At 40.6% G+C, this 25,819-nt stretch overlaps 1 protein-coding gene across 1 annotated transcript in view; it reads left to right on the top strand.

Moving 5' to 3' along the window:
* slc49a4 (solute carrier family 49 member 4) overlaps window positions 1–25,819 on the top strand; it is a 46,087-nt gene that overhangs the window by 551 nt on the left and 19,717 nt on the right. Inside the window, exons 2-6 of the mRNA XM_080037678.1 lie at window positions 3,605–3,698; window positions 11,467–11,741; window positions 12,566–12,695; window positions 17,343–17,451; window positions 23,647–23,714. Of these exons, the coding sequence (XP_079893804.1) occupies window positions 3,605–3,698; window positions 11,467–11,741; window positions 12,566–12,695; window positions 17,343–17,451; window positions 23,647–23,714 (676 nt within the window). The remainder of the gene's footprint in view (window positions 1–3,604; window positions 3,699–11,466; window positions 11,742–12,565; window positions 12,696–17,342; window positions 17,452–23,646; window positions 23,715–25,819) is intronic.

Here is a 25,819-nt window from a genome sequence, read left to right as displayed (position 1 = left end):
TACAAAGAGTAAGGTAGTGGTGATGTCTGGTGTTACACTATTCTGTTATCTGTCAGTTTCCTTCAATTGAGTAGACTATCAAGATAGTCTACTTATAAGCCTATCCCAGCAAAATATTTGGTCTCTGCTCACGTAATGTAGCCTATTAAGACATTATCAAAAAATGGTGACACACAAGTTCTTTGATAAGATCACACATGTGCCTAAAATAGCTTACATTGGAGATTTTACTTTCCCTTTCATGCTGTCTGCTTCTACATTTCATAGAGACATCTCCTAATTATTTGCAAATTTTGCATCATTAGTTGTTTTGTTTTGATATGTTTTAATACTTTTTTAATACAAAACCTGCAAATAGCATATTGAATATGATATTTTGTTACAAGGAAAACTACACCAAAGTACTACACAGAAGGAAATTAATGAGTTGATTGACACACAAATACATTTGCAAATATTTTTGCAGTCATTTATTTTACTTTAATTCGAATTATACAGTAGACTACATACGTTAATACGTCCCAGTACTTTGCTCTATGGTATTTAAAAAAAGTACATTCTAATAACTTTATTTGATTACTGTGTGTCTTTGTGGATTAATCTATACATTTTAATTTCTTTAAGCCCACACACATTGAAAAAAGGCCCAATAAGAAATCCTCAATCCCAAAGATAATAAATTATGAAGGTATGAAACAGAGAAAAACTAATACATCCTCATTTAAGAAGGGTTAGGGACACCAAACTTTTTAATATATATGATTATTGATCATTATCAAGGATTTATCATTTAGTTTAATTCTATTTTTTCATTTATTTGCAGTCTTTGCAATTGTGTTCATTGAAATGTTGACAGGAAAAAAAAACAATATATCATTCTCCTTTTTAAACGAGCATCAGCATGTGCAAAAGACTGTTGACAACCATAGCGTGAGAGTTGGACCCATGGGAGAGGTAAAAAAAAGCACTCGTACATAAGCCACTCATTTATGGCTTTTTGAGGCTGCTCTCTTTTGGAGGAATTAAAAACCACGATGGTCTTAAAACCACAGAATATTTTGTTAAAGTGCCGTTGCTTGCAGAAGAGCTCTTGACTTGAGCTACTGATTTAGAGAGTGCACACTTCACCTAACCAGTTCCTCTGCATCACCTGACTGACACGTAGTAGTGACGGCCCGGGCTAGACTATCAGATGACACAAACAGTTACAACACTGTAACCACAACATCACAGCAACTGGGTTTGCCCATGAATGAAAGACCACACCAGCCAAATCATGCCAAAAAAATTACACAACTCCCATCTTGTGATCCTGATTCATCAGCATTCAATAAGTGGTTTTGATTTGAACTAAGGTTGTCATATGTCGTATACGGCTCTAAGTGAGATGTGTATAAGACTGTTCAAGGTAAAAAATAATTCAGCTGAAGTTTGAGATTCCCCTTATACCTGTAAAGTTAATCCACAACTTTTTCTGGCAAATTCTGCTGCTCTGTTTCACATATTAAATTAGGGCAGCCCACTCAACAGCACTCACAAATTACATTAAGACATGGTGTGACCCAGTTTAAAATAAACTCCATGGCATCGGGAGGTTGCAACAGGCTAAAAATGGTGTGTATGTGTTTAAGATACACACACTCACGGGCTCTGCTCCAACATACCATTCATAGAAAATGCTTGGCTTCCCTCTCCTGATGTTTAACAGCACAGTAGTTTCCACCCAATGCAATCATAAGGTCAAGTGCTCTGTGATGCTTAGGGTCAAGCACTATGTGATGCTGTCATGAAGTAGTAAGCCTTAGTTAGCCCGTACATAATATGCTGCACAGGTTAGTATGTCATTCATCTGCTGAATGTGCAGAAAGTGTTCAAAGGCGGGGAGTTTATCCAACCATTTTGAATGTAATGTTGTAAAGCCTGTAAGTCTTTAGCTGAAAGCAGCTAGCCAGCGGGGCCGCACTGGAATATATAGGTTAATGACGTTCTGTGTCACGGTCACGGAATACAAATTAATGCAATTGTGAAATATTAGCCAACCTGCATCACGGAAAGTGTAATATGATATCACAGAAAGTATAATATGACAGACAGACAGACAGACAGACAGACAGACAGACAGACAGACAGACAGACAGACAGACAGACAGACAGACAGACAGACAGACAGACAGACAGACAGGATAGATATATTTGTTTTATTGTTTGGTTTGTTGAGCAAAACTTTTCTCTTTTGAAAACTCCCTTTTTCATCTGCTCGCATTGTCACTACATAGTGACAGCTTCCTCTTCCAACTCTTATGTATGGGAGCGATTTGGAGGTTTTTTTTTTTCCTATTGTCTGTCATAGTGTGTTGATATAATGGCAGTGATTATGGCATCATCATCGTGCGACTATTATCTTCCCCAGATCTACTGCTATAACAATGACACAAAGCCTTCTCCAATTCAGCTTTGTGACTGACTGAAGTTTTGCTTTTTGATTTTATAAAGAAGGAAACAGCTACTGACAGAAAACCAATATTCTATTGTCAGATTGAATGACAAGTCCCTGTCAGTGCTTGTATATCTACTACTTGTCAATATATGATTCGGCAGAACATAGCTGAGAGACAAATTGACATCCACACTATGATATGTTAAGAAAACAGCCTGGCTGACAGACTCCTATAATATCCACCATAAGGCCATATTTGGCATGTGATCTGTATTTCCCTACCAGCGATTCAACAAAGTGCAATCCCACCCCCCTAGCCCTGTTTGACTGCTGCTAATATTGATCCATCTCTACTGCTCTAGTCAAAAAGCTTCAGCAAATGAAAAACTCAAACGGGAAGAGAAGAATAGGGAAGTGGGGAGAGTTCCCTTTAAAATGGCATCATGCGTCTGAAACTGAGAATAGTTTTCTAGGTTGATAGAAAGACACTTTGTCTGTTCTGTTGCTGCCGCTGTCACAAGTTACGTGTTTTTATTGGCCACATATGAATCGGTTCCCTGTTTATTGCAGTCATTTTGGAGACTGCAGTCTGTGGTGCTACTCTATTGCATTCCAGGCATGTTTCATCCATGCCTTATATAAATGAGAATGGGCAAACACAAACACATCTCTGTAAGACATGATAAGATTTAACAAGTCCATCCTCTTAAATGATCACACAGTTGAATCTAAAATGTGTGATTTATTTAAAAACATTTTCTTCATATCATTTGTTTTCTATGAATAATGTATAAAATAAGAGGGGGGGTAGGACCAGAAAAGTTTTCAACATCTTCCTAGCCCTTTGGAACATGAACTATATTAATTGAGTTACTTGTTGCTTATATATTGCTGAAGATCCCTTTTTTAATTTAGTGCTTATTCATTTTAGTTTGTGTTTGTGTGTTATTTTGTCATGTTCAATAAATTGAACATGGTCGGACAAAACAAGCTATTTGAAGACAACAGCTTAGTCTGGGAAATATTTTAGCCCCATTCAATGTTTTCAAGCGCTCCTGAAAACTATATTTAAACACAAACAAAATACTGCAAGCACACTTGAGGGACCTTATCTGCCTTTTATCAGCCATTATCTCACTCTTTTCTCCTCTGTCTTGTGTCTTCCAGGTTTGCGGGCGTCCCTCCTCCTGTCTGCGTTCCTCATGTTGCTAGGAGCGACCCTGAGGAGCATCCCAGTGACCGAGGAGCCCCTCAGACGATGGTGAGTAGCTCTGAAAACACTGTGGCAGCACATGGTTCTTATGGGGCTAGAGTGATGAAGATGATCCTTTTGAATGGCTTTGGGAAGGAGGCAGAGAGGGACTGTCGTGATCTTCAGTGCAGTTATACGCCTTTAGTCATTTCCCATAATATGATTTATTGGGATAACTTCTCTAACCGACTGCTACAGCCAATTTCAGGACCCACACACAGAAATAAAAGATTCCTTAGTTAAAGGCGGAGTCCGCAATTCTGGAACGCTTGTTGTCAAAATCACTGTTTTGTTAAAAATCGGTGAATATCTCCTCATGATCCGCTACATGTCCCTGTTCTGTGTGTGTGCGCGGGAGAAGAATCTGGGGTTAATACTCAGCCTAGGATCTGTAAACGGGCATGTAAATAAAGTGGCTCGGACCTACCCACCATGCCTGTTTTTACAGAGCATAGGCAGTGTATTGACCCTGGATTTTTTTTTTCAGCACACAACAGGATTCTGAAAGACGTCTCAATGCGTCTGCGTGGATTCCTTTGTGTCCTTGCTGCCAGCTTGCTCCCTTATCAGGCAGCACAGGTCTGAAAGTCTGTCAGACCATCACTGCAAAAAAAAAAAAAAAAAAAAAAAAAAAATCCATTATCATTCTCAGTTATACTAATGGGCTCAGTGTTCCTATTTTAGAAAAGCGCAAAGAGCTCAAATAAGGCCATTTTAATTATGATTTGCCTTTCAAAAAAATAATTTCTTTCAATATTTCTGAGTCGTAATCCGTCTACTGATTCCTATTGGGCTCCGAAATGAGGCAGCAGTATATCGTGACATATCAATGCGTAGAGGAAATTAATACTTTCACCAAAATGACATATCAGTTTCGCTCCATGGATTTAGGGATTTTTAAGAAAATAATTTTGGCTTTCAGAGAAGGAAAAAAAAATCAATTGAGTTTCTTAATCTCTTATTCTCTGTGTGCCATGAGGCTGCAGTCAAAAGACATTGTTCAGAGTGAATGGCTAATGGAACAGTCAGCTATTATAAGCCAAATGTAAGGGAAATAGAAAGTATATCATCAAAATGAAGCGATAGAATCATATATCGCTAGTGATTATACTTTGGTTGAAAAGGAGTAATTATGTCAGGGTTTGGCATCCTGGATGTGTTGCCTCTCTGTGGGGTTGTAGCATTTGTCCTCTCTATTAGCTAGCGTGTAGGGCTCATTCCACAGCTTTGAATCAAGGGACCACTCCTACATACCAACATGCAATCGAGACATATTTGTGCACATGTCTTATCTTGTATAGTTCACAGCGTAATGACATATTGGTTATGTTTTACAGGGACCTTCCCTTTCCCTACAAAAAGAAAATAAAAAATGCTTACTAGATTCCAGTGATAAATCTTGAGTTTAATAACTCTCCGTCCATAGCTGTAGTCAAACTCAATCTCTGGTTTTAGTGGAGTGGCCTAAATCTTCATGTTGGAATTTTCTCTACCTGGCATACATAATAAACCACCACTAAATTTGTGTTCCTCCACAAATTTTTCGAATGATAGCGACAGTTTAAATTTTGATCAGTAAATCCAAACCAATACTGCAAGGCTGGGCAGGCACACTATCTGATATACTGTTTGAACTCTTAGGGCCTAGTAACAGAGCACTCCAGTGTTTTGTGTATTGCAAGTCCAAAAACAGATTAAAAAGGATTGTTTCAGCTGAGACTAAGATATTCTCACTCTCATTAGTTAATAGGTCTGAACTAATTGCCAAAGAGAACTGGATCAAATGCTTTACAAAATCCAACACAAGAATGTTTTTCTATTCTTAAGAGCTTTTCCTTTCTGTTCATTACCACTACTTTTGAACAGTGGAGCTGTGTATTGAAGTGAATCAGTGAATATCTCCTCATAATCCGCTGTCGGTCCGTACTGTGTGTGCACTGGTGTTGAAATACAGTCTAGGCTCTGTAAACTGGTATGTAAACAAAGGGCCCACTGCAGCAAGCAACATGCCCATTTAGGCTGTGTGTTATCACTTGATTTTTAGCGTATAGTACAGATTTTTAAACAAAAAGCAGGCTCCAGAATCGCCGACTGCACCTTTAACTGTCTCCCATCCTGAATCCGATCATGCATGCGAGGGCTATATATCGGCTCTCCTCGTGTCTGCTGAGCTGAAGCTACAAAGTGCACACATTTCAAGGTGTGTAGCCCGGGTCAGAGCCCCCTGCTGTTGCCCCATTGGATGATGGGAACAACCTTTCAAAGCCGCGACCTTCAGCTCTTTAGATTTGGCATTTAAAAGTGTGAAGAACAAGATAGCGGAGTGAAAGCCATGAGATAACATGAATCAAACAGCAAATGTTAGTTTTGACACAGTTCATCCTAATTTGCATATTTAAATGTAAAAAGGTTACAGCCCCAAGAAGCCATGTTTTAATGGATGACCTAATGGATTATTATCAGAGTAAAGGGCAGGCTGATAGAATCATGCATATCCCTGCATTACCAGTAGGTGTCACCCTTTGCTTAACAGTAGATGGAGATGAGAAGTGTGTGTGTGTGTGTGTGTGTGTGTGTGTGTGTGTGTGTGTGTGTGTGTGTGTGTGTGTGTGTGTGTGTGTGTGTGTGTGTGTGTGTGTGTGTGTGTGTGTGTGTGTGTGTGTGTGTGTGTGTGTGTGTGTGTGTGTGTGTGTGTGTGTGTGTGTGTGTGTGTGTGTGTGTGTGTGTGTGTGTGTGTGTGTGTGTGTGTGTTGGCTGGCTGGCTGCTGGCTCCCTCTCTTCACATCACAAGTATGGGGTTTAGATGATGATTTAGATGACCTCAGATTGGCATAACAAAACATTTCAGTCTAGCAGAGTTTTGATTGTGTTGAGTTCAAGGGCATAATTTGCAAGAGCGATCAAAATACAGCATTTGAGTTTCCTGTTCCCCTGATCAGGAAACAAGTGGCGTCATTCATCCAGGTCCAACAAATTCCCCAAAGAGCAGCACGCAGAATCTGTGTTTGTTCCACTTGTCGTTTCATGTTTGAGAGGCCATTTTACCTCTTTTTCTATTTCTTTTTGCGATATCCTCTTGAGGAAGCAAACCATCTCTCTGTGTCGAACTTTAAAGATACATTTTTTTTCAGAACTATCAAAGGCACTTTTGAACTTGTGAGCAGTGGAAGTTCCTCTCCTTTGTGAGCAGGATCTTCTCTGTAGCCGGTAGCCTCTACAGGCGCATTTGAGAAAAAAACAAAAAAAAACAAGCGTTTGTTGTTTTATTTGTTATGTTCAGATAGGGAGAGGAATTGGGACTGCTGCATCAGTGATAACTGATTAGACATTTCAGTGATTAGGGCGGCTCTCAAATAAAGAACAACACCATTTTAACCCTCCTCATTCCTTTGTGTTTAAAAGAAAAATATCAACTCATAAAAACAACAAAAATATGATTAAGACGACAGTATGAATCCATGTTTGGGTGTTGCATCGATACGGCTCGATATCGATATATCGTTACACCCCTTGTGTTTTCACAAATATACTTGGTCTCTCCGCCTTTCAGTCTCCCCCTCCCTCTCTCTCTCTCTCTCTCTCTCTCACCAGCTGTGTGATGAGAAAGTGTCTGTAAGTTAGATCTCAGACTCACTCGGACACTATCTGATTGGCCATCAGAACACATTGTGTGTCTGACAGCTGGCTGGGTCCTATTATCGTGACGAGGGCTGAGGTGTCATTTTAAAGACAGAATTGTTATGGCCTTTTTATGAGATGGCAGAATTGGGTCTGTCTGCCCAGCTGGAGCAGGCACAGCGGGATGACTTCACTTCACAACAGACAGTGCTGGCTTATTTGTCTCATTCTCTGTCAGACAGGGTTCATCAATACTGAGCTCCCTTCATTTGCCTCTCCTGCCACAGTGTTAGCTGCCCCCAGTGAGACCAACCTCATCCTTATGTTACTCACCATCCGTCCTCATCACCTGTCACAGTAGAGCCAATGTTCTTAGTCCCACATCCATCCTGAGAGTATACAGACAGTATATAGCCTGCTACCCAATTCAATAGTTTTGGAGTACTCACTGAACTTTTGTAACGCAAAGTTCCAAAAGCTGAAAAGTGCTGAAAACTATCACTGCATTGTCAAATTTCATTTTTATTTATTCAGACATATGCCATTATTCGACTTGCTTTGTTGCCATGTTTTATTTTGTCAAATAGAAAAAGGATATTTTTTTTTCTAACTAGTTAAAAGGATTTCGGATGTTGAACAAAAACGTTGGCATCATATTGACAATCATAGAAAAATATATCAAATAATAGTGTAGTATCAATAAGTATTGGATTGGTATCAATTAGCAATATCAGTATTGATGTCGGTATCGATAAAATCCTAACGATAACCATCCCTAATGCTGAGAATGTTCGGTGCCTTATTAATCAGCACAGTATCTAATGAGGAGATACAGAGCAGCAGGTGGACCAGACCATTCTCAGGCCTAAATGAGACTCTGATCACAGGCTGTTCTCCAAAACCCAACTGGCACGGTGCCACTTTGTGCCAGTTGGTCTTAGTTTCAGATCCATTTTAATCTGGCACACAATAAAACGGCACTTGTTGTTGCTAATGCTGACTTGAATCAGTGGCTCTCTATGGCAGCAGGTCAACAAAATACTGTATGTTATCAATATCAACAGCATTAAAACTAATATAGACTAATAACACATATTTCACATGGCATGTTGTGGCTGAAGCCAAATCAAAAATGTACCGTCTCTGCCAAAACCTGAAAGCTGTGAAAAGGTTTTATTAAAGGTAACCACAGCATCTTTACCACTGCTTTTCAGCTAATAAAAAGTAGTTCATACCTGCCGCCCGCACTCCATTCAAGTGGCTTTCTGTGCCCTTGCTGTCACAAAAGTAAATGACACGCCATCCCAGCCAAATGGAGCTCAGCCACAGTATGCCAAGTGTGCAGTTATGGGGGTAAACTAAGTATGACAGTTCATAAAAAAGCTTCTATTACAGCAACCCAAAGGGCCATTTTAAATATGCAGTAAAAAATACCAAATCTTAACATGAAGAATATTCCTATGCACAATTATCCCCTTGTTAACCTGTTTTGTTTTTGGAGGTTCTTTGCACATTTAAAGAACTTTTAATATTCATATTGTGGTTTTCAGGAACCCCGGAAATATGACAAATGTTTTAATAATGATCTACACGCTGAAGTGAAAATGACAGTTTGACAGCGGTAATGTGGAGGATACATTTTTTATGGCTTGTCACTGTCGTCTTCCATCACTCATAGTAAGGTGGCAGCAGTAAATGCAGCGCTGTGCTGACACTTGGTTCATATACTTCAATTGCTGAGGAAGCTCAGACTTGGTACATGGAATGACAGGGAGGCTGGATGGGGAGGAGTCTTAAGACATACATGCACCATTGCAGATTGTAAACTATACTAGGAGAAGCAGCTTTTAGTTATTATGCACCAAAAATCTGGAACAAACTCCCAGAAAACTTGAGGTCTGCTGCAACTCTCAGTTCTTTTAAATCGAGTCTGAAGACTTTTTTGTTTCCATTTTAATCTGCAATTTTTATTTTATTTGCTTCTTTTATTCGCTTTTAAATGTTTTATAATGTGTTTTATGTATTCTAATCTTGCCCCTGTAAAGCACTTTGAGTGGCCTTGTGTCTGAATTGTGCTATATAGATAAACTTGCCTTGCCTTGTTTTAATTTTAATGATCAGTTTCTTATCCCAATTGTGATGATAAAGTGGATATGTGTATTCATAGATGCAGTGGAAGTTTTTTAACCTTACCTTACTGATTGAAAACTTTTACTATTAAAGGTGCATTATGTAACTTTGGGTGTGTCAGAGAAGTGAACATTTTCTAAGGTATATAACTTAATAACAAACTTTCCTCACAGGAATATTAGTTCCCTGGAACACTGTTTGAAGTTAAAAAACTCCCTGAAAAATGATGGTTTCACTGTTACAGCAGCAGGGCCCACAGTGTTATTTACTGAAATATTCTTGTCTAACGTTTGAATCCAGGTTCCCCAAAATAATTTTGTTTTGATTCATGATGATAGAATTATTCCATACTAAGAATAACACGTAGAGAAAATATGTTTTGTGAACTAACTGCAGGCTCTGAAAATGTAAACAAATCCCCCTATCCTGAAACTGCACAGTGAACCTTTAATTGAGCAATAAAGACTGTGACTCACGTAATGCAATCTATACAAAGACAAGAAGGAGTGGGCTCAGAAAACAAGTGAGAGAGCCACAGGGTTGGTGGGAGGTGCAGCTGTGTAGGCTGGGATGTTATAGCAGGTCTGAGGAGTGAAAGAGGAGTTATAATAGGAGCAAGTTATTCTCCGATCAATCTTTCACTGACCACTGCACTTTGTATTCTGCCCGGGATGACACATTAAATGTGAAGCCAAGAGGCGATGGACGGCTAAGTTAAAAAGAGTTAGAGGTCAGAGAGTTGTTAGCTCACTGAAGAATGAAACAAGATAGGTATGGCTGTTTAAAATGTGGGGCTGTGTATTGAGCCTCAATACTTCTTTGGTACCAAAGGAAGGTGTCCGTAGCACTGAGTATCATCAGGTTAGTTTAGTAACTTGTCAGCCACGCACACGGGCATTTACTGGTTTGACAATATCAATGACGGATGCTAAAAGTATTGCAGCTATGCATATTTTTCAGGGTCCCAACAACTCCTAAAACAGTTTTATATGTCATGTTATTTAAACTAAGGTCTGGAATCATATTCCATATCATGGTATTTGAGAAAATTATTGTTATACATCCTTGTCATAAGAATCTTAGATCTATACTTTTTAGTCTCCAAATAACTTCACTTCCTAAGTGATAATGCATGTCCTCCAAATTAGTATTAACAAAATCTCAAAAACTGTCCTAGTTAATTTGATGAAACTTACAAAACTTCCAGCCCCGCCCCCTCACAAAGGCTGAATGAGAATCAGTGCGACTCTTTGCTGTCTGTCACATTCGGAAATCTGAATGCACATTTCCTGAATATTTTTGAATATCATAAAACTCAGGAGATCCCTCTTTGTGAGTGAGTGAGTGATGTCTGGTGGCATCATGGGACATCTCAGAGTACATGTGTCTGGCACAGCTCAGTCTGAAGGTGCACAAGTGAAATACTGTGTACTGCAACTTGAACTCACTCAGGGTCGGGCTGTTATAATTAAAAATAACCACATTATCATGCCTTTGCTGTCATCAGACATTCATCCATCACATTGTCATAACAAATGTCTGGCTGGTTTATTTCCAACCTCATAAATATGTCTGATGTGATGCGCAGCGCTGCAGACGTGTTTGATTGTTTTTGTAGTTTAACACTGGTGGATGCTATATAGTGTGTGATAAAAAAAAGTGCCCACCAAAATAAAGCTTTACAGGGTTTCCAGACTTCTTTAATGTAGTTTTGCGCAATAAAATACGATCCATAGACCTTTACAAATGTCTCTGTAAAACAAGTTATTCTATAAAATATGCCAGTAATGCCACAAAGTTCTGATCAGGTTGTTTCATGAACTTTTAAACTATATTTTTAGGTATGAGAATATACCATAGAAAATGTTTCACTTCTTTGACACTCAAAGTTACATAGTGCACCTTTAATGACGACGGACCAAACTCCATTACAGTGACTTTCTCACTATTGTGTTGGGTCCCTCCAGTGTTTGTTGTTGTTTTTAATGCATATTTAAATCAGTTTCTTTCCCCGCTGCCTCTGTTCCAGGTTGATCCACGGAGGTCAGCTGTTGAACGGTTTAGCCGGCCCCACCATGATGAGCGCCGGCCCCTTCCTCTCCACCACATGGTTCGCCCCCGACCAGAGAGCCACGGCGACGGCCCTAGCAACGCTGGTGTCCTACCTGGGAGGGGCCGCTGCGTTTCTAGTGGGACCTCTGGTGGTGCCGGCCCCCAACGACAGCCTCAGAGCAACAGGGGGGCTGGCAGCGGACGTGTCAGACAACTCCATCCGAGACAGGATCCAGATGGTTATGTATGCAGGTACGTACAGGAACCTCCGCTTACACCATGTTAGCCCTGTCAAAGGACGAAAAATCAGACGAAAATGTATCCCCAAAAAAATCATAATCTTTATGGCCACCTTCCTGAAACATAAATTGCTGTGCTGGGACTGTTTTGCTTAACTGATTCAGAAAATTAAAACCATGCTCAGAAGAAAGAGAAAAAAAACATGCTGTAAGGAATTGAAGCTGTGGCTTTTGGTTTAACCAAAAGGTAGTCTTGTTATAAAGTTTTAAACGACAAAGCAGAAATAAAACAATTTTAAGATAATTTTTTGGCATTTTTATGCTTTATTAGTCAGTTTATAGAGACAGAGATTAAATGGGGCAAAGAGGGGAGGATATGCCGAGAACGATCATGGGCCGGATTTGAACCCGGGGTCTGTTGCTTCTGAGGACTGAGCCTCTATGGACGATCGCTCTAACCACTACACCACAAGTTTTGGAGGTCATCAAAACAGACTTTGGAAGCTAATTTAGATTTCCATGGTGCCTTTCCTAATGTTAGATCAATGCGGAAATTTTACTCTTATCAAGGTGACATGTTGCTGGCTGCTCAATCAATCCATATTTGCTTTTGAGAAAGGGATAAGTTAAGACTTTGGAAATAAATTGACTTTAAAATGTGTTGCAATAATTCCCAGAAAAGTTTCATTCCAGCTTAAGAAGATTGAGAAGATTTGAGAAGATTTGTAGATGTCAGAGTGACCCTTTTCTAAGAATTCAAATTGACCTGACATTTCCTATCTCTATCTACATTAATAACATATACGTCTCTTTGTCTGTGTCACTGTGCTCCTGCAGAGTTGGCTGTAATCGCGGTGCTGTTTACGGCGGTTCTCCTCTACTTCCCGGCACGCCCACCGGTGCCTCCCAGTGTGGCCGCAGCCAGCCAGAGACTCAGCTACAGGAGCAGCATCTGCAGGCTCCTGAGGTATAAACCACACAAATATTCGTACAACGCGCACACTCACTCACTCACTCACTCACTCACTCACTCACTCACTCACTCACTCACTCACCAATACCATCATCTTACACCTTTCTTTAGACCATTCTTCAGTATCCCAAACCTGTGTGTAGATATGTTAAGCAAGTAAAGCTTCAGAACATAATTTGAGCTGAGTTTCAGGTTATAGAGCAGTCAACAGCTTGTTTTTGCAGCACAACATTCATTAGGTTTGATTGGGTTTCTTATTTGCTCATGCATCGCACGCTGCTAGTCGGAGAAAGTAAAAGTCACACGATCTTGCGCTTGGTGAAGGATATGGAATCTTAATGAAGGGACCTGCCAGCCACCATTTGCTTGGGTTGTGTTATCAAAGAAACCTCATCCTTCCCTCTGGATTAATTAATCAGCTGTAATATACTAGTGTGCATTGGTCTATCTGAACCATCAGGGTCACATGTCAATACACTCTCTGAAGACACCATTGAAGCATGTGGTTAGAGAGGGAGTCTATTATGACAAGGTCCCCGATCTCAGTCTTGAATGCATTCATTGATGTTTCATCCCCTTTTGTTTTTTTTCCCATGGGGAAAGGCATAAGAAAAGTATGGAAGGGTAATAGGGCCCCCGCATAGAGTAAAAAATAGAGGAGAAAGTTTTTCTTTTTCATTGAACACAAAAGTCGAAATGTCAAGAGTAGACTTTAATTGGGAAGATATTGACACATTCAAATTTCCGGGGATCAATAACTCATAAGAAAAAACGTCCTCCTCTCCTCTCCTCTCTTTTTTTTTCTTCCTGTGGCCCCAGTTCCCTTCCATAGAAAACAGCTGAGACAAAATCCAGACAGTTGAATATATCACACTAAAACACTGCAACATCCCCATCACTACACCCTCTTCCATCAAGGGAATATTTATCCTCCAGGCCATGAGGGGATAAAGCAGCATTGCACTAGGAGCGAGTGTGCTGGCCCCCTTTTTTTGCCTTGCGTGTGGAGGCACCAGGCCCGTGGCGGTGGCCAGGGATTAAAGTGCTTTAGAAGGGAGAAGAAGGGCTGGGTGACAGCAGCCGGGGAGGTTGGCCTGTAGCTTTGTTGGCAACACTTGGTCCCCTGCAGTAGGAAATAGCTTCACTCCAGTGCTGTGCCTCTGACCAGCACAGAGAGCTATCAATGATACAAGCTATCAACCCTAATGCATATTATGGGCAGATGTGTACACACACACACACACACACACAACAACAGTGGCCAACTTAACTAGGCCATCCAGCGGAGGAGAGGGTTTTACTGTTCCACTTGTGATAGGCAGCCTTCCAGTGCCTGTATCTCTGTCCAGAAGCCTTTTAGAATGTCTCCTCTAGCAACCGGACAGGGAGCAGGAAAAATAAATTGTGAAGTCTTTGAGTCCATGTATTCTAATAATAGATAGACAAAGTTATGTAAACAGAAGAGCTATTCATTGAAAGTTGTCCGTTCATCGAGAAATGGATAGCTTTGTATTGACAGACCCACCGTTATTTGCCTCCCAAATGGACAAATTATCTGAAAATGGCCGTTGCTTGTGATTTGAATGATATTAAAGGGGAAGTCAGCGATTATGGTGAATGGTTGTTGTCAAAATCACTTATTTTTTTGTCAGAGCACACACACTATGGACAGGAAGTGGATTGTGAGGAGATTTTCACTGATCTTGACAAAAATGGATCGATGACAACAAACTTTCCCCAGAATCGCTGACTGCACCTTTTTAGAGTGGATCGGTCACGTACAGACAATGCCTTATACAGAACTAGCGGATTGGAACAGTGAGTCCCCAGCAAACCTTGTGTCTGTACACGCTGATAAAATGCTAACATGCTAACATTTTGTGGCTTGGGCAATTACATCAGGTGGTGGCAGGCCAACTCTTTCGTTATTTTGTCCGATACCTATCTATTGACGCATAGCCGTTAGCCTGACGGGGTCTGAGCACTGGTAAACTATCTTCTGCTTGATGAGTGCTTCCAGCTGTTCACATCTGCTTCCACTGCGGCGGTCTAATTAGAAGCCTGGATGTCTCTATTCTCTATTCTACACATGGTGGCAAAGTTATCATTGTATTCTGATCACAGTGTGACGGGGGGGGGCACACGACATCGCCCAAAGCCTAAGTACTGACGATCCCTCACTCCCCCCACTCGCACACTCACTTTAGCTTGTGAAAGTTGTCATCTTGATGCATGGATCTCCAGCCGGGTCTGCCAAGGACAAACGGCACTTTAGCTGATGACGACGATGCCACCAGCTTTGAGACTTATTTCAGAAATATTTCATAACCAGCAGAAAATGAAAGAGAGAGAAAATATATATATATATATATATCTCCCTCTCTTAACCAGTAGCTTACATTCACCTGCTTAACATTTGGTAAATCTAACTAAGCTCCCGAATGGTGGGGAAAAAGGTGCATGGATATTGATTTTCTGCTGTTGTGGCAAGGTTAATGAAAAGGGTGCTGGGTGCAAAGCAGAGAGGGTGCTCCATCACAGGAGGGCTTTTATAACTCTCCCTCCATCCTCTCCCCCAAGGCCAAGTAGCTTCATACTGCCCAGGACTAGACAGGCCTGCAGCAGGGAGACCGGCTGTTTTTTTTTTTTGCTTTTCTGTGGAGTCAAAGCATTCTGTGTTATAAAAGTGATCCATTGTCTCAAGTGCACCATTGTCAGGAAAAGGGGAAGGGTGTGCGTTTGTTTACTGCAACAGAGCTTTTGCTCTACAGGTTATCTTGGGAAATGTGTTCCCCCCCCATGGCTTGCAACTCAAAGACTGAATTATAGTGCACTATAAGCTATAGTGTGTAACTTTTTGCTATTAATAAATGTTGGTTTAATTCAAATCATCGCCAAAAGTCTATAAAATCTGTGTGTGATCACCGAAGGCTTACCTTGGCTTATGCAGATGCACCGACAAGTGTTTTTGCATTCACTCAGATTTCCTCATGGGGGCAACAGAAGTTACGCGCTATAGCTTTAAAGTGTGTGAACTTCATCCGTCCATTTTTTGGAGCATTTGAAGCCATAGCGGGGATGCGGAAGGCCCATAGTGTTCTCCAGATGTGCCTGTGGAATAGGGCTCAGGATGCTGCCTGCATTATAATGAATAACACAGAGGGAGAGTTTAACAATATCCGTAAACAAAAAAGAGGAGAGCAAGAAAATGAAGCAATTTCTTAATCTGCCAGCTTTGCATCATCTGTCCCACGCTCAGTGATTCTAATCATAGTGTTAGGGCTGAGGAGGGGGCCCTGATTTAGATCAGCATGCCACCTCATTGGACCAAGGTGATTAGCATGGGTGTTCCAAGTGATTGTAATTGGATTGCATATGATTGGAGCAGTGCCATACACTCTCAAGAGGGTGTGTCTGTGTCTGTGTCTGTGTCTTTGTGTCTGTTTGTCTGTGTGTGTCTGTGTCTATGTGTGTGTGCGCATATGGTGGTTTCTTGTTTCTTTCCTGTTGCTTATGAGATATTAACAGGAGCTTATATCAGAACCCTGTAGAGAGTTCAATATCTGTAAAGCCTAAAGCTTTTTATCACAGCTGGGAGATGGTGCTTGTTCTCATCACTTATTTGTACAGTTTGATGTCAGTTGATAACGTTATAAAATCAGCCATTTGATGACAAAAATACACTTAGCTAGAAACAACTGGAATAGGCATTATCAAATCTTAAATGGCATTTTATATACTGAAGGAAATAAAAAAAATAAAAAAAACACTTTAAATAAGCCTGATGCTGACAGAGGCAGCGGTTGATGTTAGTAGTGTAATGGTGGCAGACTGGCTGTTATGGCAGAACATTGAATATTCTTTTCATTCAAAGTGTTTCTTAAGTCAGAGTGAATTGATGCCAATTATTTCTTTTAGGAGAACAGCTTATATTGACTATCAATTAAATCGACCCATGGCATGAATACACACCACACTCTGTTGTGAACAATGACTATATTGTCTAGTTTGTAGGTGCAGAACCTCACCTGTGCAGAGGCTAAGAGTCTCAAACACATCTACAAACATCAGCATATTTGCCCCTTCTTCATAGTGAAATAATTCAACAGCAAATGTGTATAAACTGTATTTTAGAATGATTTGAACAAAAGGAACAGGATGTAGTAGATGCATCTTTAAAATTCATATAGAGATCTACATTGTTTGGTTTGAGCAAACTGCTGCATGTTAAACAAAGACACTGGGCTGTGACTTTATATTTTATTATCCCCATTAAAAATGGTTAAGGTTATTCGAGAAATAAATATCCATTCACCTAAATGACATTGATAGGGCCTGGCTGTTTAAGATTAGGATTGTAAGTGTCTGTTTTTTTAAGGAACATAAGTTTAAGTGGGTGTAGTTCTAAAGTAAACCAGAGGGTAGCAAAATAACAACCCACTGTCTTTTCACAGAAGCCAATGTCCAGCATATTATTTGGAAAACATCAGGACACATTATGCTTCAAGTCTTGCGTAGATACGACGGGTCAAAGAACTCATCCATATTCATATTTTGGGCACGGATCAGTAGACAAGCTTGGAAGAGTTTTTTTTGTGAGTGCAATCTTGAATTTGTAATTATGTTTTTGTCCCCTTTTAGTAACGTGCGGTTCCTGATGATAGCACTGGCCTATGCAGTCCCCACAGGAGTCCTTGCTGGCTGGACGGGAGTACTCGACATGGTTCTTACACCAGCCAAAGTCAGCCAGGTGGGCAGCCAACACACACACGCACACACGCACACACGCACTCACGCACGCACTCACGCACTCAAACACTCACTCACTCACTCACTCACTCACTCACTCACTCACCCACCCACTCACTCACTCACTCACTCACTCACTCACTCACTCACTCACTCACTCACTCACTCACTCACTCACTCGCTCGCTCGCTCACTCACTCACTCGCTCACTCGCTCGCTGGCTCACTCACTCACTCACTCACTCAATCACTCACTCACTCACTCACTCACTCACTCACTCAAACACTCAAACACTCAAACACTCTCTCTCTCTCTCTCTCTCTCTCTCTCTCTCTGTCTCTATCTCTGTCTCTGTCTGTCTCTCTCTCTCTCTCTCTCCACTAACATAACATTTCACCTCTAATCTTGTTAATGTATTAGATTTAAGATAAGGAGGCACGTCAGCAAACCAAGGTCACTTTCAGCACTGAAATATAGTGAATATGAGGATATATTGTTTTCTGACAAATTGTAGTGGACCAAACACAGTTTCATAAAAAAAAAGGGGCACAATCCTTTTGTCCCTTTTCTCCGCCAAACCATAGCAAGCAATCAAGCAGATTGCAAATGGCAGGGAAATATATGTCTCCAAAAACCAGCACAGCAAAAGTAAATAGACCACAACTCAATTCAGTTTCCAATTGATGCATTAAATCTAGCAAGCGAAGCAATATATTGGTGGGTGTGCTCGTGTGTGTTGGTGTAAAAAGACTCGTCCAACAGTTTCAGAGTTGAATCCATTTTTGTAGAGTCCGTTTGGTCTTTTCAACAGTCCTAAAATTGTTCAGCTCCAATTCCAGGTGGCAGGTTGCAACCACGTTTTGAACAAAAAGACAAAAAGTGTATTTCTGTATAGAAAGCAACATGAGTGTCTCGTCAGCCCATTTGCCGGGTTTGATTTTCCCCTTAAAAAAATATTCCACCTTGCCTACAATTTGCTAAGCTTTTCACAAGTGTGGCCTAATCTGATGAACAATGCAATAATACACTTTGTTTCTCTTCAATGACATTGTTGCATTGTGTTATCTCTTCCAAAACTGGTCATCTCTCCCGAAAGTTGGGCCTGTTATTACCAAGGTGATGGTCTTTGATGTCATTGCAACTGACCTACGCATTGCATTTTAAAGCAGATCCAAAATACAGTACCACACATGTTAAAGGCCTACTTCACCGGTTTGAATATGAAGGTGTATTGAATTCTGAGATCCAAAGTAGTATAAATGTGCGAAAAAAATTGAAATCGGTTCATCCTAGCCTGAGAAAAGGCAGAAAGAGTGTTTTTTTTATGGGCAGTGTTTCTTTCTCGTGACATCACAGAAAGAGAAATATAGGGTTAAAAAAAAACTTACTTTGTAAATATTACTGTGATGTCTTTTACTGTGACATCACAGTAATATTTACAAAGTACGTTTTTTTTAACCCTATATTTCTCTTTCTGTGATGTCACGAGAAAGAGAAATATAGGGTTAAAAAAACACTCTTTCTGCCTTTTCTCAGGCTAGGATGAACCGATTTTATTTTATTTTGCACATTTATACTACATAGGATCTCAGAATTCAATACACCTTCATATTCAAACCGGTGAAGTAGTCCTTTAAGCTGGTAAGTGCTTCCTTTTCTAACATTAAAGTAAAAAAAAATATAGACGACTCAACTTTACTGCAAAGATTTAATAAATTGCTCTTGTGAATAAACTACAACAGATTCAGTAATATTTCCTAAAAAAAAAAAAAATACAAGAGGAAATGATAATTCACTATAGTGCAATTATTTTACTTCTTGAACCTACTCATCCTAGCTTCTGCCCATTCTTTGTAAAGGATTCAATCATTTGGAATTCACCATATGCATGCACGCTCAGCCATCTTAAGTCTTAAGTCAGTCCAAAGACACATTAAGTAGGGCTGGGAGTGTTAGTGCACGTTACAGAGAAAAGCTTTGTATATTTTGCATCCTCCAGGTCTCGACAGGGCAAAGACAAAGAGGGAGTCACAGGGGAGGGCGAAGGATGAGACACTCACCGTCACACCTCTATCTTTATACCTCAGTCAAGACGTAGCACAGTGCATGGCAAATGTTTGTTCTTGGATTTCATTTGGTCTTAAAATACTTTTTGTCTTTCTCTTCCACATTTCTTTTATCCATGCTAGGTAAGAAGATATAAAAAGTGTTAAGAATACAAGAGTGTTTTTATGTGGTGACAAGCTATGTTGCATGATATCCCATGGGCGCCAAACTTTGAGTTCTAGAAATAGATGAAAGAGGATAGTCGTGCACCTTAACATGACTTGAGGTGGAGGAGTAGTCCTAATCCAGGAGAAGATTGCTGAAAAATGTATTTGCTCCTCAGATAGGGAGACGCTTGTTCTTTTTAAAATCAATTTGAACTAAGGACACGCTAGCTATGAACACACAGACCCCAATCATCGCTTTAACTCATCCTGTTTTGTCTTATCTGCCGTAAGCTTTGTGGATTGTCTCAGGTCCACAACTGGTTTAGAATGATGCTCCTGTGGGAGTGGAAACAGCACTTCATACAAACACAGGATATTGATTTTTCTCCCTTTCTATCCCTAAACTCCCATGCCTTTTCATTTTTTTAATTTGACTGCTAGTCTCTCGCAATATAAAGTTCCCAGTTAGAGTCTAAGGCTGAAAACAATTTCATACCGTATATTAATTGTCTCACTTTTTCCAATCATTTTTTCATTTTGGCACAGATGGGTGGTCACATGCAGGTGTACTCAAAACCAGATGTGTACTCTTGTCGTTTGCTGATACTTGTTTCATTGTACTGCTGCAAAGGCTCTTCTCAGTATGCACTCTGCCTCAGTCTTGCTACGAAACAAATGTACCCTCAATTAGCCGTATCTACGCAGACCAGCTCCTGCTCCAAATTGCTAGAATGCAAGCATGCTCTTTATTTATTTCTTTGCCACTTACAGCACTTCCATCCCGCCACGCTCCATGTATTTGTCCTCACAGAGCACATCTGGATCTGATGTAATGCATCCCACCTACGTGCCAACTTCCAGTCATCTTGCTTTATTTCCACAGTCCGCCGTAGTTGCGAGTTTCTGCCTGATTTTGGCCAACGGTTTCTTTCTGCATTACCATTCCCTTGTGCATTTCTTATCCCTCTAAACAGCAGCAGCTCTAGTACTGCATGCTCTCATTCTTCTTTCCAATATGAACCTTGTATTGCACATGTACAATGCTGTCTAAAGTGCATACATCTCATAACTTTGCTCTTTCTCGCCCACATCATCCATTGTTGCAGCATTTTTCTTTCAGCTGTTTCTTCAGGGTTCTTCCTCTCAATATACACATGAGTCCATCATCTGTTTTCCAAGCCAGCCATACAGTCTGAATTGAGTGGTGACCATGACTGCTGTGTGTGTGTGGCAGCAGGGGCAGTTGTCAAATGTTGCTGCCTACTTTCTAAGACCCAATAATAAAAACAGTCTTATTTCTATTCCATATAGTACGGACCAGAAACTATTCTAGCAGTAAAAAACATCTTGATTGGCATGCTGGTGGAGAAAAAAATATGCCCAGCAGATGACAAAAACTGTGCCAGCTCTGTGGTTAAAGCTGTCATGCTGAGATTTCAGGAGTTTACAAAATATAACAGGAAAGGCTCCTGGGCTGTTTAAAAAAACTTGTAACTTGTAAGGATTGATTCAATAAATGCAAGGTAGAGTGGCAGGGACATGCAGGGCCGGGAAACAGTGCAGCGGGAGGTGATATGGTGATCTGTCTGAAGTCAAGCTAGGAAAGATAGCAGGGGTTGGGTAATGCTAAGACTGAAATCCATATGCACGTCCTTGCATATGGAATTGAAACTAATTTAAATAGTTGCAGCTTCATAAATGCAAATCCCGTAATGTCATACAGTGTACATGGAATTTCAGCAATAGCAAAACACACTGTGAGTTTAACACCTGTACAATCATCCATAGGATTCTGGGGAACATTTAAGGCCCAAGTTGAATTCTTACCTCTCACAGGAAAAATTACTGGAAAATGCATATTTCTTTAGGGTGATGCAGTGGTCGAGAAAGTTAGCCCAGGACTTTGCCATAAACCAGCACATGGAAGAGAACGCTTTGTAGATGTGTAGAAGACTTTTGGCTTTGTCCCTTGTGGTGTGTTGCAGTCGTACTGTGGGAATATTGAGGGGCTATAGGGCCATTGGTACAAGTCATAAAACCCTAATACAATTGGAGGGAGAGCTGTGGGCACATTCTTGGCCGGTATTCAAGCCCATTTTTAGTGGCTATTAGAGGGTTGTATGTGTTTGTCGATTCCATTTCTCAATAAGCAGAGGAGTAGAGAGTGTGTGGGCAAACACTCCAGGTTTGCACTTCTGCTTTACGCCAATGATTTAGTTCTCTTGGGGTTTAGTGCACATCGAGCGGCTTGTAGTTGAAGTCGGAAGTCGTTTGGATGAGAAACTTACATGTCTAGGAAAGTTGTACTCAGCCAGGTTAATATTTTTCCCTTTTGGAGTAGTTTGGAGAGTGAGTTGTAGCCCCCATGGTGTTCACTTCCACCCAGTTAGCATCTTAGCAGCCATTGGAAGTACTGACTCTCAATGCCGATGTTAGGTAGTTTTAATTTGGAAAGGAACACAGCTCAGTGATTGCTTTTACCTCCTCGTTTAAATGTGTGCATTATTCTCAGTTCCCTTGCTGTTTCAATATTTCGACAGCATACTCTCCACTTTCTTTATATTAAGTAGGAAGAAGTAATTGGGGTGAGACCAGCGCAAGAGCAATTCAAACACAACAATTATGGTGAAAGGAAACCTGGTCTAAGGTGTATGGATTTTGGTGTGGATCATATTTTTTTTGCTCCTGGGGCTTGAATGCCGGCTTTGTGAGCTCTTAAGGGGGGGATATGTGCTGGACTTGCAGACAGCAGGATTAAGCAGCACCACAATAATGAGCATGAGGCAGATATTGGATGTCTTTACTGTACTCATCAGTCATATGTAATTGTTCCCTTAATGGGGAGTTGCAATTTAGAATTCACATGACAAGAAGGCTGATCCAAGCTAAGGATTGGGTCTACAATGATTTTTCACATGATTGAAAGCGAGAATGAGGGAAAATAAACACATTAAAGCATCAAGAGCCTCAAGCCCTGGCTTTTCCGTTTCCTAAACCCCAGACATCTGGATTATTGACGCCCCCTTGCACCTCACAAAGCTGCCTCGGTGCCCAGCCCACACAGTGCACTACTGGCGCAATTTAGATCACATATAATGACATTTTGACATTCATCACTCACTAAGCCAGAAAACGTTTTACATTTAATAAGTTTGATAGTCCACTTTTCTTCATTATATTGACTTTCCTGACAGGCTGCTGCAGCGTATGATTAAGCAAAAAGCATCAGATCCTACTTAAGATTCTGCTCCCTCGCCGTCTCCTCTTCCATCTGGTTGGATTTGGTTAAATTGCGAGTTACAAGCTCAGGGAGATTGATAGGAACCAAACACTTTCATTGGCACGTTGAAGTTATCTTGTGGGTGGGTGCGTGTGTGTGTGTGTGTGGGGATGTGCTTGTACAGGTATCCTTTTAAGGACCAATTTAAGCTTAACAATCAGAGTGAGGAAATGTTTTAAAAGGTGATGACATTTTGGCTGGTTCTCAATTATTCAAAGGCCTGTTCGAGGCTCAGTTTAGAATAGGAATAAGGTTAAGTTTTGGTTTGGTGTAAGGGGTGGGGTTTGGCATTTAGTTTTGATGGTTACTGGGGGTTAAGGTAATGGGCAAGGGAATGCATAATGTCAATGAATGTCCTCACAAGTATAGCCGTACAAGCATGTCTGTGTGCTATACTTTACCCAATATCGATTCTGCTGCAGTGCCTTGGCCATAACATCCTTTCTCCAGACTTTAAGGCCAAGCGTTATGCGTTGGCCTTCATCCGTGTGAATCAGAAAAGGACAACAGACTCACACATATACGCACACAGCTGCTCTTCTATCAAATGCTGTCTGGCAATCTACCAGAATCAGTGATTGACAAGCCTCTGCAGACTTCAAACACTTAGTGCCTGCTCTCTGTATAGCTCTGGCCGCAACATCAATAACCTTCTCTCTCCTCTTTTCTTCCCACCCTCCCCCTCTTCCTTTCTAACACACAGGTGGACGCGGGTTGGATCGGTTTCTGGTCGACTGTCGGTGGATGTGTGTTCGGAGTAGCGATGGCCAGGTAAGCTATTGAATAGCGAGCTGCTTTTATTGTGTTGCTGTGACATGGCATGACCATTGAGTTTTAGAGGAGAAAAGTAAAGCAGTAAGGTAAGTTATTTAAAGCAATTCTGGAGTCTGGACTACTATCCTCTCCGTAATGGACTTGCAAGTTGATGGAGTTTCCCCCCAGACAAACTCCATCAACCTTGGTAGCATACTGTATATGCAGCCTACTCATTCATTTGAACTTTTTTTTACTTTTTCATTGTGTGACTATTGAATATGAATTGAACTCAGCACAGGAGTGAATAAAAATGCAAGGCCACCCCTTTTCTGGTCCCACTGAATTTCCCCCCAACATATCTGACTTTCCCAATGTTTAGGTGAAAACAACAAGCAATTCAGCCTGGTAATTGGCTTAATAGTGAATATCACCTAGCTCAGTGAAAAGTGGATGGACCTGGTGAGGCATCAAATTAGAAAATAAGCATTAACTTTAACCTCTCAATTAGAATTTCAGACCTGAATCGGTCTCTTAAGAGTTGTACGTGCGTGCAGTGACTCCAATATGGAGGAGTTAAACGTTAAAACCTTCACTATTTGGGAAAACACTGTTCAAAACAAGAGTGCAGGGATCACCTTACTCTATTTTCCAAGTATCTTAATATTATAATACAAAAAAAGGGCTTAAGAGGTGTGGTAGGCTCTAGCAAATATGTCATTTTGGCATATAAGAGACAGTTGTTACAAAGTGCACTTTATGTTCTGTTTGGTCATTTTGTCTGTGTTGTTGCTACCTGTCAAAAACAAGATGGGAGCGTAGCACCTTTGAATTTTCCCCACAGTAACTCTGGTCATTTGTTATGCATACTTATATTAGTGTGCCTCTGATTTGTTCTTCATACTTATATTATTGTTCCTCTGATTATCCCACCGACACTAGAAAAGCTGCACTGTTTACAGCAATTATTAATTACTCATAAATCTCATATACAGTTATGGGGTTGAATTGAGGTAAAGGCCTCTTTCCCTTGCCCCCCTAATCTAATCCACCCCCTTTTTAATATAGTATCTGCATCCAGCGACACTGTGATATATTGAGGGAAATTCAAATAGATGCTAATGCAACAGGCACTTCACATCCATTGATGTATAGGGAACAACGGCCCAAGAGACAAATTGTGGAATCGGCGAAAGCACAGGGGGTTCATTCGTGTTCTGACATGTATATGTTTATCACAGGCCGAGGCCCAATCAGCACTTCCAGGCAGGAGGGCTCACTGTTTTCTTAAAGGTTGTAATCAGGGAAATGAGCCCATAACTCCCCACTGTTAATCAATGAAGCTGTTTGCAGCACGGGAGGAGAGTGTATGTAAACAGAGCTGTTGAATTATTTATCGGTGTTGATTGCATAAACCCTTGAGTCCGTGGAGGAATTGATTAGTCTCTCTTCTTTGGTGAGACAGTTGATAATTGAATGAAATTCAGCTTTAACAATTGGCTGCACGTAATTTGCCCTATGTGTGCAACTTGTTTGAATGTCCTAAACGTGGTTGATATGGGTGGGGTTTGAATTTGTCCCATCAGTCTCTGATGATTCCGGTAGGTTGTGTTTTGGATTGGGTTAAAAATCAAAGAATTGGCCGATATTGTATTTTTCTGGTTGATTTCAATTTAGACTCTAGTGTTCAAAAGTGTTTTGGTTTGACAAAGTGCAATACAACTTAACTTTTTGTAGTAGGTTGAAATGATATATATAAAAAAAACACTGATATTTTTTTTTTTCATTACACTAAATATAATGGTTATGAGAAACACCGACTACATGTAGATGGTACGGCTTGGATGAACCCAACAGTAATGAAACCAAGATAAACCAGCAAGTTTACCAAGCAAGTTCTGGGGGACTGATCAAGGTTAAGGGAAGGCTGAACAGAGCAAAGTACAGAGTTATTCTAATTGAAACGGGGCCCTGAGCTCTCTGGACCTGAGGCAGGACGATGACCCTATAAGCTCACAGCCAAAGGACTCAGGCACAACTCTTGAATGTCTTTGTTTGGCAAGCCCAGAGCTTGGACTTAAAACCACCGCTATTACATAAGTCAAACGTGTTAATTCATTTTC

The sequence above is a fragment of the Ammodytes marinus genome (assembly GCF_949987685.1).
Source record: "Ammodytes marinus genome assembly, chromosome: 12".
Classification (NCBI taxonomy): Eukaryota; Metazoa; Chordata; class Actinopteri; order Uranoscopiformes; family Ammodytidae; genus Ammodytes; species Ammodytes marinus.
Note: the sequence above shows the minus strand (reverse complement) of the source record. Positions and strands in the feature narration are given on the sequence as shown.